Source organism: Octopus bimaculoides, chromosome 2 (assembly GCF_046866305.1).
Source record: "Octopus bimaculoides isolate indiv1 chromosome 2, ASM4686630v1, whole genome shotgun sequence".
NCBI lineage: Eukaryota > Metazoa > Mollusca > Cephalopoda > Octopoda > Octopodidae > Octopus > Octopus bimaculoides.
Window position 1 is genome coordinate 117,051,463 of NC_142929.1, and position 16,195 is coordinate 117,067,657.

Consider the following 16,195-nt stretch of genomic DNA (forward strand, 5'->3'; position numbering starts at 1 on the left):
ACCTTTCACTACTCTTGCAATATTAACCCAATGACACTTTCCCATCAATATTAATTTAGTGACTCAGCACCAGCTATATCAACTATATTAACCCAATGTTAGATCTATCTACATAAACCCAATGATATTGCCTTTACTCTATTAACCCAGCAACAGTGTTCTGGTTATATTAACCTGATAACATTGCCCATAAATTTTCACCCTGTGATTACTAACCCTCTCATTGTTAATCACATAAGACTTCCCCATTAGTGTTAACCCAGAAAAGCCCATTGACACTTGCCCAGCAATGTTATCTCTGTAGTATTGTCCTAACAATGTTTACATTCTAATACTGTCCCTGGCAATGTTAATGCAACTACACTTCCTTAGTAATGCTAACCAGGTTAACCATGACAGTAACATTCAATTAGTAATACTGATTCAGAAATATTAACTCAGAGATATTGCTTCAGGAATATCAACATAACAACAAATCCTTAGCAATGATATTTCATACTAATTAACCCAATAATAATACCTCAACAAGGTTAACCCTGAAGACTCTGTCACAGCATTATCAAACCAATGACTCATTGTCAGCAATATTAACTCAGTAATGCTATCTTTGCAGCATTAACCCTGTGACACAGTTCTACTTATATTGACCTAGTAACACAATCACAGCTGTATTAACAATCTAAGCAGTATCAAACCAAAAACATTGAGCCTTAAACTCCCAGCAATTTGTTCTGGTCAGCCTAACTCCAAAAACCTAACATTATGATACAGATCCCAAGACACCTAACACAAAAGATAAAGAGCAAGAAACAATTTATTTATTTATTTATTTTCCTGTATTTTATCTCCCTCTTAAGGTCAGATGTGTTTATATATATAATTGGAAGTAAAGATGGGAAATATACTGTGAAGGGAGCAGGGAGTGCAGTGTCTCAGCTAAACAAGGAGAAGTCAGAGGATGAACCAACATTCAGCGGGATTTACATACAGAAAATAAAGGTATGTTGAAATAATTATACTGTTCTTTTGATTAGATAAATATTTAAATTAATAAAAATAAATATATAAAAAATATAAAATAATGAGCCAAAAATGGGATGATAGAAACAGCACCTAAATTTCACTCAAATCACATTCTATCATATTAAAAAAGTGATAGACATTTGATAATATAGTTCTAGATACTAGGACCACATTATCTAATGAGTCTTTAACTTTTTTTTTAAATGTTAGGATGTGATTTGAGTATCATGGTTGGAATACCTCTGATCTGAAGTCTGTGCAAAAATGATTGACCTGGGATTAAATAATAACAACATTAAGCAAAAAATTTTCAGGTGTGGCCAGAGAAATACTTTAAGCAGCCTACTCCATGTTCCATATCCAGTGTTATTGTTTAATCCTAGGTTGGCCTTAATCTAACAGACTAAATGTGTTCCAGATGTGACTAATCCATCTGTTATTCATAAATATTGTATTTAGAGTGACGTTATTTAATGTTGTGTCTGGGGAAAGTCATCGTGGGTAAAGCACAGATGGACAGTCAAAATACATTGATACAGTTGAAAATGTGGCAACAAGAAAGATTTCTGAAATAAATAGAAAGAATAAATAAATAAGTGGAAATTGAACCAGTGAGTGTGTTATATTTAGGCACCATGAGTCTCCCCAGACACAACAAAATTTGTTTCAGCACATTAATTCACAAGTGGAATCTTGCAAACCAGATACAAAAACCAATTATTTAATGTCTTTCTTTTATTAAAACAGTAGGGTGTTATCTGAATTAGAATTGGTTGCTATTTCTAGCAGATAGATCAAACACTTAGAGGTTCTTTGTAGACTCAAGACAATATGTGTTTGAGCCAGTGGAGATGGTAGGTGTTGGGCTAACCATGAGAAGTATGAGTAGAACAAACATTATCATTATTGTTGAGTTGCTTCAGCTGGCTCTGAATGAGCAGATTGTCGAATGGAAGTAGTCAATGGAATACTATAGAATGAAGACTCACAAACAGATAGCTTTGTATCATTGGTCATTCCTTTAATGGTTGAACTCATATTCTAGGGTGGACTTGCTTGAAAGGCTTAGAGACAAATACTTTCCTCTCTAGCCAACTTCTCATCAACTTTTTCAAGTATTACTTGAAAAGGAAAGTGAGAGTAGAGGGAAGTTTCATCTAATGAAAACTTCAATAAAAGGTGGGTGAATGTAGCAAGGGTGGTACGCATGAATGATGGACATACTTTGAACATGAACCTATAGAACAAAAAGACAAAAGGCACTTTTCTCTCATGGTTTTTACCGAGGTAACTGTGTTTTTTTTTTTTGTAGAGTTTTATTTCACAGATAACCCTAGTCAGTGTTTTATTTTCTCCCTCATTTGAGAATTTCAGTTGTTCCAAAACGTTTTCGAACCCTATTGATCAGTTTTGAAAAGAAAAATTCTACATTGTATTGTTCCTGCTGTGTTTGGCCCTGTGTGGCTTAATAAAGAAATCTATATTCTAGGGTATTTAGTGGGGGTTTGGTGAAGGCTTGATGAGTATTTGGTGTAGTTTTGAGGAGGTCTTGGTGACAACTTGTAGAGGATTTGGTGATGGATTAATGAGAACTTGCTGAAGATTGGATGTGTTATGTGGTCTCGATGAAGACTCAATAAGAGAGAAGTTGTGGGAGTGGTGATAGTACTAATGGTGGTGGTGGTGGTAATGGTGATAATAACAATGATGATAATGGTGATGATGATGATGATGATGATGATATATATTTACAAGGTTGCTCAGACATCAGACGACTCAGAAGACAACTTTTCCTTACTGCTCATCATGGTTTTAGTGATCCTGTTCGTCTTACTGGCCCTCCTCCTTTTTGGTATTGCATGTTGTTGTATAGCTCAGTCGTGAGTATTTTATCTGCCTTCTACTACTACTACTACTACTACTACTACTACTACTACTACTACTACACCATTGCTACTATTAATACTGTAACTGTTGTACTGCTTCTATTACTACAGTATCTAATTTTTATCTTTACCTTCTTCTTCTTCTTCTTCTTCTTCTTCTTCTTCTTCTTCTCCTCCTCCACCTCCTCCTCCACCTCCTCCTCCTCCTCCTCCTCCTCCTCCTCCTCCTCCTTCTTCTTCTTCTCTTTCTCCTTCTTCTTTTTCTTCTCCTCTTCCTCTTCCTTCTACATCTCTTACCCCTCCTCTTCTCTTCCTTATCCTCCCCACTTGCTCACCTTGCCTCATCATTACACAATAATTAACCCAATAATATATAAAAATACTAAAAACTATTCTGACAGTAAAACTTGAACTTTCCATTGTTTCTTTTCTTTTCTTCTTTTGTATTTTGTTAAATGCTTTAACAGGGCTTGAACTCACAAATATTTGTAGACTATTAATATAACACATTTGTATATAGTTACAAATTTACAGGGTAGACACTGTGACAATGAATAAACTGCAGTTTATAACTGGTACCAACAGAATGAAAGCCACTTTAAATGTCAATTTAAACTGACTCTGAGAGGCATGGTTTAATGGTTAGGGTGTTTCACTCATGATCGCAAGATTGTGGTTCTGATCCCCTGACTGGCAGTGCATTGTGTTCTTAAGCATAACACTTCATTGCCTGTTGCTCCAATACAGTCAGCTATTAATGGGTAGGTAACCTTGTGAAAGACTGGCTTCCCATTTAGAGGAAATGTTAGCCTGTCCACCTAGCCATCGAAGTGGCATCATTCGATAACTACAACAATATGAGAAAGCTTATTGTGACCAGCAGTATATAACATCGGATAGTCTGGTGAATGCAATGATAGTGAAATAGTTGAAAATATATAAGATCATCACTGTCTTACAGTCTACTCACCACTGCATGATATGAATTATATAGAATTGAATGGAATATAACAAAAGATGAGTAATTCAATATTTGAACACTTTCACTATCAAAGGGAAAACAGAATGTTACACCATTAACAATGGGCTCACAATTTTAGATTAAAACAAATAATTAGAATAAAGTTTATCAAATGTTTTATACACAGCCATAAACTTTCCTAGAGCAAGCATAAGCTATGATCCAAAACTATTTTCCAACAATGTCTAGATCCAAGTTGTCAGTCAAGGAATCTTGATGGGTAGGAAAAAGAAATTACACAATATTTGTAATCATAGTAACAAATGTAAAAAGAACAGTTATGTTTGCAAAAACTTCCACAAACCCACAAAAGTTTTACACTAAAGTCACTGATGAATTCAAGAAGCAGAATGACAAATTTAAACAAGCACAATACATTCACTATTTTCTGATCTCTATTATTATTTTCAATCTCACCTCACTTTAAACAAAATAATTCAAAGATTGGTAACAACCTGCTGTAGTCATAATGAATGTAAATAGGCAATAAATGTTATGCTTCTATCTACTTTCAATGCATCACAAATTTCTCAACAATTTTGAGGCCAAAAAAGGTACACTATGATTTTATCCTCAAAGAAGTTGTGGAAATTCATCAATTGATCTCTGATTTGTGTATGAAAGCAACAGATATTAAAGCAAAAATTCATACAGAACCCCATAATGAGGTATCATATTGAAATGCTCTGCTTACAAATCTGCCTGCAGCTATAACCAAATCCAGGCATACTGGGAATGCCACTGAATCTGCTATAGATGATGTAATTACTATTATTGTATCTGAAGAAATCATCAATCCTTGGGTGTTTGCCAACAACTCAACCAAGGACAATGACTATTTCACCTAAAAAAATTTTCTCCATCTTATTTGGTCAGGATTCAAACTCAGGCTACTTATATTAAACTTCTAGAAGTCTATCTAGGCATGTGTATACTGTTTTACTTCTAGTAAGACTAGGGGAGAAAATCAAATTGTTTATCAAACTTGTCTTTATTTACCACCCAATATACATCACCTAATAGGGTGCATATCTCGAAGACCAGTTAGTTTCTTCAGGTCAAGCCATTATATTGAGAAGTCACAGCTCCAGTACTATGAACATATGAGTAGAATATTGCAGGAAAGAATTGCGAAATGTATTCTGCAAGCCAAACCAACTAGTAGAAGACCTAGAGACAGACATAAACAAGATGGCTGGATAATATCCATAGTCTCAGTTAGTTATGCTTGGGAATCCAGCTAAAAAGTCTAATAATGGTTGCTTCTGATAGGACCTATGGAGGAAGTGCCTGAGGACTTTAATCTAATGATCTTCTCAGGAACAGTGGGCAAAAAAAAAAAAAAAATGGAAGGGCTGAATTGGTAGGAACCATGGCTCAGTGTCACCAGTGAGTCTTAGCTCAAGTAATGATGGATAGATATTTACCAAGTCTGGTGACATATAAAAAAGGTGTGCAAGTTGGTCTGATGATATCATATTGGTAATAGGTAACACAATGCAAAAGCCTTGAGAAACTGAACAAGCATGACACATCCTCTATGAATCTTGATAGACTCAAATCCAGAGACAAATTACCGTTTTTAAATATCTGCAGTTTATGCAACAAGATTCACCGTTTTTGATTCTTGCATTAAAAATATTGACTTCAGTCTCATTACTGTCATGGAAACTTGGGCACTCTTTATTCTGTAACAGTGTTTTAAGCGTGGCTGGCTATAACTTATTTCAGTTTATGTGATTCCAATTACACAATGATCATCGCCAATCTCTTTCTGTTATGGGCACAAGAAAAAGCTACCACTACCTCCAAAGTATTTACTTTGACGGGAACAAAGCTGATTGGAATTTTATTTCAGAGATGTGAACACTATCCTTCAGCACATCTTCAATTCAATTTGGGTAGTATGTAGATGACAAGTAAATGAATATATAAATAAATAAAATAAAGTAAAACAAAAATTTATATTAAAACATAGATTTATTTTCTATTTCTTATATTTCCTTTATTAAAAATTGATCCCATTATTTACTTCATTTTTCTTTCATTTTCAACTACAGGAAAAAGAAGACAATTGAGAAAGTGACATATGGTAAATATTAGCCATTATTATTTTGTTTTCATCATTACGATGTCTTTCTGGTTGATTTTAAGGTTACTTGGCTGCTATATCTAGTAGATTGAGTAACCACATAAAAATTCCCATATTTGAAAAATAGGGTATGAGGCAGGGAATTTGTTTTAGGATAATTATGTCCACCATATTAACATAACATTTCAGAGAAACAGCCAAAATTCCTCATACATCAATGAAGGATAAGCTTCAGTGAATGACGGAATGATATCATGACTTTTTTTTATAATTTCACAATTATTGTAAATCAACAAATGGAAAACAATATATTTCCTTACAAACAACAAAAGGAAATAATATATTTCCTTACAAACAACTGAAGGCTTTTGTAAAATAGCTTACCCATCTCAAAAAGAAGTAGTTTCAGGTGGTGGAGGGAAATGTTTGCAATAAATTGATAGGTTTACGGGAGACTTATCTGTTTTACTGATTGAAAGTTTGAGTAAGTCTGTTACTATTTTTATTACCTTTTTCTTTCTTCTAGTCTCCCCATTTTTATCTTTTTTCTGTTCATCACAGTTTGCTGTTGTATTTGAAAATAAAATATTCATAGTCATCTTTTTCTCAGTGGCATGTGAGAAAAATAAAGTTTGACAAAAAATTAATTAATTAATTAATTAATAAAACATGAGCATTATTTTTCCTTACATTCAATGTGAGTTCAATGAATAAATTGAATAAATCTGATTTTTATTTCATTTCTCCTAACAAAAATACTGGTATCGACAACAACAATAATTGTTTTTATTTTATTTTATTATAGCTCAGAATTTGGCTGTGTAAGTAAAATGCATTTTATACTTCATTTGTTTTATTCTTGCATTAGCAAAGACATAGAGTTGATATGGCATCAGATTAATAATTGAAAGATTGGCAGTTCATATCTTCACATTGGCACTGGTATATAATCACTTAACTAATATAGAAAGACAACAGGGTAACATTGTTAGCAGAAGAGATTAGGAAGGTGAAAGAGGAGAGAGAAGTATTGTATCTGAATAAGTCAGGAGAAGCTAAGCTAAGTTAAGAGAAGTTAATAGAAGTCAAAAGCACGTTATAATTAATTAACGAGTTCAGTTCACCAAGTTGTTTGTAGTCACCAGGTTATGGAACTGAAACTCCTATGGTACAGTATGCTGCTGCAGCAGTACTGTGAAGTTGATAAGAATTCCATCAGCTTGCAACAATGACTTCTTCTGGGGACTAGGGTCTGGTAGACATGGTCACTTTACTGTTCTATTTAGCCTTTTTGATACCAACTTGTCTGAAACTCCTTTGGTTCGATGATACAAACTTCGTGTTTTAAAGTGATCCACTATAAGCCTTCCATCAAAATATCATATTTATGTATGTTCCAAACACTAGCCTAATATTGACAAAGGTACATTACTAAATTCTTCATTATTTTCTGAATTAATTAGAACAAAAGTAGTGCATTTCAACACAAGATATGGTATCAAAAGATTTACCTCTACAGATTTTCTATAAAATTCAAAGCCAGCACTAAAAGTTACATTTCATATACAAATACATCTATGTAAACAATATTACTGGTTACAAAAGAGTTGAACCAGTTTTATTTCTTGATGAGATTGTTACTAAGTGACCAATGACTTGTGAGTGAAATTTTGTAAATGAAAACTGTGAAAAACACCGTCCTTTATTCTGCTAATTGGTTTAACAACACTGCCTGGCCCTTGGGTGCTTTGAATGGAATCCATTCTGTTAGAAGCACTCAAGCAGGTCTCTGGTTTGAGGACAACTTCTCTCTTGCTTCCACTGTTTCAAAAGGCACTGGAAAGACCATGGATGCTGCTCCTTCTTTTTTGACTAAGCTATTTTTTTTTTAAAGTTAACTGAAACAAAATTAATGAATTGTTTCAAACCACTAAGTTTTGAGTTATAGTTATCCAATTATCAAATTAACTTTCTCACAACATTATTTAATTAGCTATCACTCAGCATGATCTAATTAGTTCTCTTGTACTCTTATATAATTAACTCATTCTTCAATAAGGTAAATATCAGTAACACACTGTGGTTGACCCTTTTTGTATCAAGATACTTGAAACTCTCTCTCTCCCTCTTTCTCTTTTTTTTTTATACAAAACATCTTTCAACATGTTCATGTTTGAATTAAAACCTTCCAGTATAATTCAAACATGTTAAAAGATGTTTTGTATATAAAAAAAAGACAGTGACCGTTTCAAGTATTTTGGTATAAAAAGGGTCAACCACAGTGTATTACTGGTACTTACCTTAGTGAAGAACGAGTTAATTAGATAAGGGTACAAGAGAACTAATTAGATCATGCTGAGTGATAGCTAATTAAATAATGTTGTGAGAAAGTTAATTTGATGATTGGAAAATTATAACTCAAAACTTAGTGGTTTGAAACAATTCATTGATTTTGTTTCAGTAAACATTTTTGGTAAAAAAAGACCTTAATGTAAGTTATGCTTCAACCACTAAATTAATACGCCAATTAATGGAAAACTTAAGCATTTTACAAAGTTCATCCATTATTTAAAACATAGATCAGAATATTTCTTTCAAAACATAATCACAAAGGAGTTAATTTATGACTTGGTGCCTACTCTGAGGAAGTCTAGGTTACTGCTACTGCTATTTCATTACTATTTATTAACTTAGACATCCAAAGATGCACTTCTTTAAGTGTGCAAGACTGTTCCACTGAATACACATATCTTGCTGAATGGTGGATAAATTAGTTGAGGAAATTCATATATTCTTATTTCCTGATTAATGCCATTACTTTCCTGTATAGGCTTTGATGCATTAGAAGTTTTAATGTTCAGTACTGCACAACAGTCAAATACACACCATTATACAGATCATGTACTCTCTATAGTAATAAACAAAATCTTATTCTCCAAAGTATATATTTAATAATATAAGAAATATTTCAAAAGACAAGTTCTTTGTTAAATGCATAGAGATACGAATGTATATTTTTCAAAGACTCTGCTGTATTCATGTACAGAGTGGTCAAAATCAAAATCTTGTCCATGTTATCTAAGAATGGTCTGTTACTCATCTCTGGAAAATTTGAGCAGAGAAGATATACTTTTAACCACTTTGTAAAGTTGTATTTCAATCAATTTTTCTTTCTATTTGTTTTGAAATGAGCAGCAAGTTTAATTAATTTTTATCAAATATTTTTATCTACTTGTGTCCACCTTTACAGTCATAAATTCTTGTTACAGTATAATTAATATAGCAGCTAAAGTACTTAGCTACCATTAATATAGTAGCAAAAATACTTAGCACTTAAGATGACACGAAATGTTGCAATTGCCTGTCTGAAAATGTAGATTAAATATAGAGTCCAATAGGTGCAAATATAGAGAAATTAAACTGAAATTAAATACAACAAAAAGAAAATGTTTTTAATTAATTTACTAAGATGGAAGATAAAAGAAACATTTTTTTCAAGACTTTCTTGCATATAGCAAAAAGATGCTCACACATACATAAAATGTGTGTGTGTGTGTACAGTGTCTTGATCACCAGCATCAATCAAACCATTCCTCAGTCAACATGGATCATATTTTAGCCAAAAGGTTGTGATGAATGCTGCTAAAGGTTTGCTCATCTTCATGACAGAACATCATGAGAAAATACAGCCAAATAGACATGCTTTTATTTCTATTTTCTGCTTTGTTATTGTTGTCTTGCAAGACATTAAATTTTCACTTTATTTAAATTTCAATATATATTTACTTCCAGGCCTCCTGAAAAGGTAAGCTAAAATTATATCTAATGTTTATTTCCAATGTTCTTATAAAGATGGTACAGAAAGTCCAGATAATAGAAGGGAGTTAGGTTATATTTTCTTATAGCATTATATTGGGTACTTGAAAAGTCTCACAAAAAACTGTTGAGAAATTTGAACACTAAGATGTTCAGACATAAACACACACTTATAAAAATATAAAAATACAAACACCCCTTCCCCACATACACGTGTGCGTGCGCGTGCATGCACGCACACACACATATGCACACATATACACACATGAATATAAAATGTGCTCTAACTGTTAGTATACGCATTGAATGCAATTCCCTGCATGCTCTCTCACTCTTCTGAAGTCTGCAAGCTTAGAACGGCCACAATCAATGTCAGCACTATGAAAGTTAAGTCCGGTGAGATTGTTGAAATGTTTGAGTGAAGAAATGTGGATGTCTGCAGCGTGCAAGAGGTATGATGGTGGGGAGCCTCAGCTTGACTGTTTGTGAGCAAGGAGTGTAGATATAAATTCTTCTGGAATGGGAGTTGTGATGGAAGAGAAATGGATAGATAGGGTGATCAAAATAGTGAGAGTATGTGATATGAATATCAAATTAAGAATAGTTTTGTATGATGTACAAGTATAGTCTTGTATAATGTATAATGTACAGTGACATCTCTGCATATACTCCACATGCTGGATTAGCTGATGAACAGAAAGATTGTTACCTCAACAACAAAGGACATCGACCTTATTATCATAGCTGGTGGCTTCAATGGCTATGTTGAAAAATACTCCAATGGATTTTATGATATGCATGGAGGTTTTGGTTTTGACATTAGATATGAAGAGGGAACAAGGCTCTTGGAGTTCTGTGATGCAAATGACTAGCTGATCTGCAACACTAACTTCAGGAAACTAGCCAGCAACCTGGTCACTTATCAGTCTGGTGGGCATATGAGCCAGATTGACTACATCCATCACCCATCACTTCTCTATCACCTGAGAGTAGAATAAGCTCATATTACATCCTCCTGCGTCCTCAATTACCTTTCTTTTCCCACCCCAAACCACTTCCATTTCCCATTATCTTCTGCTCATATGCTTCACTATAACCATGATATTTTGTTGATCTAAGTATCATGGCACAGTGTAGGACACTCCAGTTTGGTCTGCATTTTTAATTCGTCATTAGTTTTAAAAACTAACACACACAGTTCTATAATCCTTCATTTGATCAAAGGAAAAAATATCTCTCCACACTCTCTCTCTCTACAATATATATATACAGGGTGTCCCAAAAGTCACTGATGAGTTGCAGTTTTTAACAACTTCCTTAACTTTACAAATAAATGCATGAAAGTTTGACACAATATAAAGGACATAATAGAAATTAATATGCACAAGTCAAATTTTCAACACCACTACATCACATATGAAAAACGACATCGCTTAAATGGCAGCTATTTTTGGCTTCGCATGCCTGTGCTTGTTCCAAAATTTGTACCATAACACCCTCAAGAGTTTTAGACCCCACTTTTCTGATTTCTCTATTGATGTTGTGCTAGGGTCTCTGGTTTGTTGATGTAAACCCTGTCTTTCAGGTGTCCATGATTGAGACCATTTTGCACCTGGCCATCCAAAGTAGACCCCACACATAGTCCAAGCAAGATGAAGCAACTGCTTATACTGCAAGAGAAACAATGCAGTTGATAATAGTCTGATGTTAAGATGATAGTAAAAGTCGTTTGTTGTTATGTACATTTAAAAGTATTTTGACACTGTTTACAGATTAGAATATATTTGGAATTATTCAGACAATATTTTACGTTGGATATGGGCAGTTCCCATGAGCACTATTTTTTGAATTTCTTCCATTTTTGAATTTCCTGGTATCTGAGCTAGGTAGATTATTATTTTTATTAGTATCATCATCATCATCATCATCATCATCATCATCATTGCCTTTGCACAGCTTCTAACGCTGGAGATGTACTACAGTGTCAGTTGTTCACTAACAGTGAACTAAGGTAACATCCCTAATTTTTCGAGCACCTTCCGGAGTATTCGAGCAGTTCCAAGCAGTGCTGTTTTCTGCAAGTACTCCACCCTTACTGAAGCCCCTATTTGTTTCACATACTTCTCAAGATTTTTTTTTCAAAAAAGCAAAAAAATTATTATTATTGTTATTATTATTATTATTATTATTATTATTATTATTATTATTGCTATTTTCAGCCCAATGATTTTGTAACGACTTCAATCTACCACAATAAAGGTTTCCTTCCTGAAGATGTTGGTGATTCAAATTTCAGATCTGTTCCTGGACCAGCAGTAAGTAATACAAGAATTTGTATGTGGATTTTAGTGGATGAGAAATTAACCTTTACCTCTTTTGGCATGGGTTTATTTAGTAATACGTTTCTTTCTTTATTTCTCACTCCCTTCCTTTTTTTTGTGTGTGCATATATATATCTATATATATATGTATGTATGTATTTATGTATATATGTCATTATTCAGTTTTATTTCAAGATTTTTGCCAATAGAGAAAAAGCCGGTTTCTGACCTAGATCCAAGGCTCCTTCATTGGAATTTCAACATCAGCAGGGTATTTTTGCTTGCATGCATGCATGCATGTATGTATGTATGTATGTATGTATGTATGTATGTATGTATGTATGTATGTGTGTATGTATGTATGCATGTATGTATGTATGCATGCATGTATACGTGCAGATTTGTATGTTTTGTTTTATGTCTGTATTTTCATTCATATTGTTACATATCTAAACATGCTCATATATACTTAAATGATAAACTCCTGGAAAGTTTTATGAATTTTTACAGTTCCAGTGATGGATTGGATCTGTAGTCTTCAAATCAGCTTTCTCCTTTCTTGTTTTGAGAAGCCTAATTTCTCAAGATTGGTATTTAGGTACTGTATTATGTATCTCAGGGCCCCAGTAATTACAGCTATAAACCTGAACTTGTAATCTGAATAGAATAACTGCAATAGTTCAGCATGTATGTATGTATGTATGTATGTATGTATGCATGCATGCATGTATGTATGTATACACAGGGTGCGGTGAATAAATTGTTGTCGAAATTATGCAAAAATGAAACTAACACTAACATCTCATTTTAACAGATCTATTTACCAAAATTACATAAACATATCTTGAAACACTAAAGAGTAAATTTCTTAAATAAAATCGCCATTGGCTTCAACCACGGCCTCCAGACGACTTTGGAATCTCCTGCAACTCTTCTGGATGGTCTCCTTGTTTAAGTTGGTGAATGCTGCCATAATCCTTGCCTTCAGTTCATCTTTGGTGTTACAAGGAGTTTTGTTAGTCTCTCACTCAACTGCACCCCACACATAATAATGAAGGGAATTGCAGTCTGGGGAGTTAGGTAGCCAGATGTTAGGGGGTGATGTGGTCGCAGAAATTGTCTGACAGTCATGACTGTGTTCTCCTGCTTGTGTGGCATGGAGCAGAGTTCTGTTGGTAGACATAGGGTCTTCCAGTACCCCCCCCCCCCCTCCTCTTGACCCAGAGCGGCATTACCTTCTCCAGGTGTCTGTTTTGAGTGTGAGGCCGTGTGGGAAGATGGAGGCATAACGTCACCATTACTAGTGATCACTCCAAACATCATGATGTTGACTGTATGTTTGATTTTTATCACTCTCAGCGTGGCCGTTGCCAGTACCGCCTGACTGGCTCCCGTAGGATTTTCGAGCGAGATCGTTGCCAGTGCCCCTGGACTGGCTTGTGCGGGTGGCACATAAAAGACACCATTTCGAGCGTGGCCGTTTTCGTGCGGGTGACACGTAAAAGCACCCACTACACTCTCTGAGTGGTTGGCGTTAGGAAGGGCATCCAGCTGTAGAAACTCTGCCAAATCAGACTGGAGCCTGGTGTTGCCATCCGGTTTCACCAGTCCTCAGTCAAATCGTCCAACCCATGCTAGCATGGAAAGCGGACGTTAAACGATGATGATGATGATGATGATGATGGTACATGTTCTCAGATTGCACAATCCTCAGATTGACATCCAAACACTCTGAAATGTTTGTATTGCATCTTCCAACATGAATGCCAAGCAGTACTGCAAGTTGCTTCCAAATTTCTGGCAGAGTGAATTGCATCATGGTGCTGTTTTTCTCACAGATGATGCCTAATTGATCCTAGTATACTGTGTAGTTGACAAAATCAAAAACAAGCAATGACATATTCGAAATTAAAAACATAAAATGGCGACAATTTACCCATCACACCCTGTACATACACACACACATACATATATTTAAGTTTGTTCATTCATTCATTCTGTTTTACATCTGTTTTATTTTGTAAGCACAGTTCAGATAAAGCTTGTTCAATTTGATTTTCTCTTTTTGGATGCTCTTCATGTTGCCAACTTTTACCTGTTTGCCAAATAAGGCATTTTTCATTCCATTGGTCTTCTCACATTAAAAGCTAAAGAAATTTTGGGACTTTTTATGAGAATTGCATCCACACACTCAAGCACACAATAGCATATATCTTTGTATCAGGCTGGAGTACCACTGATGCTCTCTTCATATTGGTTACAAGTTTTGGTACATGGCCAGCAGTTTGTTTTGTAGCGGAGGAGCCAAGTCAATTAAATCAACCCCCAGTGCTCAATTGGTACTTATTTTTATCAACCCCCGAAAGAATGAAAGGCAAAATCAACCTTGGTAAGAATTTGAATTCAGAACGTAGAAATGGATGAAATGCTGCTAAGCATCTTGCCCAGTGTGCTAATGGTTCTGCCAGAAAACCACCTTACACTCACTTCATATTGACACAAATGCAAGAAAACTTCATAGCCATGTCTAAGCTCCTCTATTCTTCTGGAAGCTGGACCTCACACAAAGGAAAGCAACACGTGGTGGGGGCAGTGTTCTGTAATCCAACCCATGGAAGGAAAATCAGCCATAAAAAATAATAATGATGATGATGATGATAACACTGTCACTGCTGTTGTTGGTGCTGCCATTGCTGGCACTGCCGTCACTGGTGCTGCTGTCACTGGCGCTGGCGCTGCCGTCACTGGCGCTGTCGCTGCTGTCGCTGCTGTCGCTGCTGTCGCTGCTGTCGCTGCTGTCGCTGGTGCTGCCGTCGTTGGGACTGCCGCTGCTGTCGCTTGCGCTGCTATCGCTTGCACTGCTGTCACTTGCACTGCCATTGATGGTTCTGCCGTTGATGGTGCTGCCACTGCTGGCGCTGCTGTTGCTGGTGCTACTGTCGCTGCTGCTGCTGCTGCTGTCACTGGCACTGCCATTGCTGGTGCTGCCATCGCTGCTACTGTCGCTGCCATCGCTGCTGATGATTATATGAGTTTATTTATATTTTCCTTTTCAGCAAAGTGAAATGGTAATTTATTCTACATCTGAAGGAAGAAATCCTGGATTTAATGATAGACTATTTGAAGAGGAAGATTTGAAGAATAGCGGTGGAAATATCAATGGTCAGCATGAGGAAATTGCTATGGCTGGCCTTGGGAACAGTGGACTTAGTAGAAACAGTGGACGTAGCAGAAAGAGTTTGCACAGCAGAAACAATAGCTTTGGTCAACATGATGAAATGCTTGAAGGTGGATTGGGCAACAACGGTGTCCCTGTAAGTTATGTTATGATGAGTATAGTTCACCTGTAGTGAACAATTCATCACTTTACTCAGTTGGTTCTTCTCACCTGCAAAGTTTTCATCATTTCTTTGTTATTGCATTAGAAAAATTGGATCTTTTTTAAAACGGGGGCCACATTTTTCATTAATGTTTTACGTAGTGCTTTTGGTACCGAAAGACTTTCAAACTTCGTATACTTATCTATTTTGTGTTATAGAACAGAAAAATATTTTTGTATTCGAATTTATTTCATGTAAAAAATTGTCTTATTTCGATAATTTCAACCAATCACTGACGTCCATTCAGCCGATATACATTAAGTGCCGACTACATAAACAAACGATTCTTCGTTTTATTTGCTTTTTTCATTTTAAATTTGCTCTAACCCTAACTCTAACCCTAGGGTTAGGGTTAGGGTTAGAGTTAGGGTTAGGGTTAGGGTTAATTGTTTCAGAATCGTTTGTTTATGTAGTCGGCACTTAATGTATATCGGCTGAATGGACGTCAGTGATTGGTTGAAATTACAGAAATACGACAACTTTAACATGGAATAATTTATGGATTTCTTTTTTTTTTAAGAAGACTAAGAGAAAAAGATGTTTTATATGACACATTCTACCAGTGATCCAAGTTTCAAAGTGTTTCGTTAATGAAAAATGTGGCCCCCGTTTTAAAAAAGATCCGAAAAATTTATGTTTGACACAATCTGTATTGG

At 35.2% G+C, this 16,195-nt stretch overlaps 1 protein-coding gene across 2 annotated transcripts in view; it reads left to right on the forward strand.

Moving 5' to 3' along the window:
* Positions 1 to 16,195, forward strand: part of LOC106879350 (cadherin-87A) — a 125,124-nt gene that overhangs the window by 94,793 nt on the left and 14,136 nt on the right. Inside the window, exons 37-44 of one of the 2 annotated variants that reach the window (XM_089347585.1) lie at positions 858 to 999; positions 2,779 to 2,903; positions 5,991 to 6,022; positions 6,828 to 6,843; positions 9,815 to 9,827; positions 12,058 to 12,114; positions 13,698 to 13,709; positions 15,216 to 15,473. In XM_089347585.1, the coding sequence (XP_089203711.1) occupies positions 858 to 999; positions 2,779 to 2,903; positions 5,991 to 6,022; positions 6,828 to 6,843; positions 9,815 to 9,827; positions 12,058 to 12,114; positions 13,698 to 13,709; positions 15,216 to 15,473 (655 nt within the window). Of the gene's footprint in view, positions 1 to 857; positions 1,000 to 2,778; positions 2,904 to 5,990; positions 6,023 to 6,827; positions 6,848 to 9,814; positions 9,828 to 12,057; positions 12,154 to 13,697; positions 13,710 to 15,215; positions 15,474 to 16,195 lie in introns of those variants that run through there. The other variant, XM_089347584.1, reaches the window with a different exon arrangement.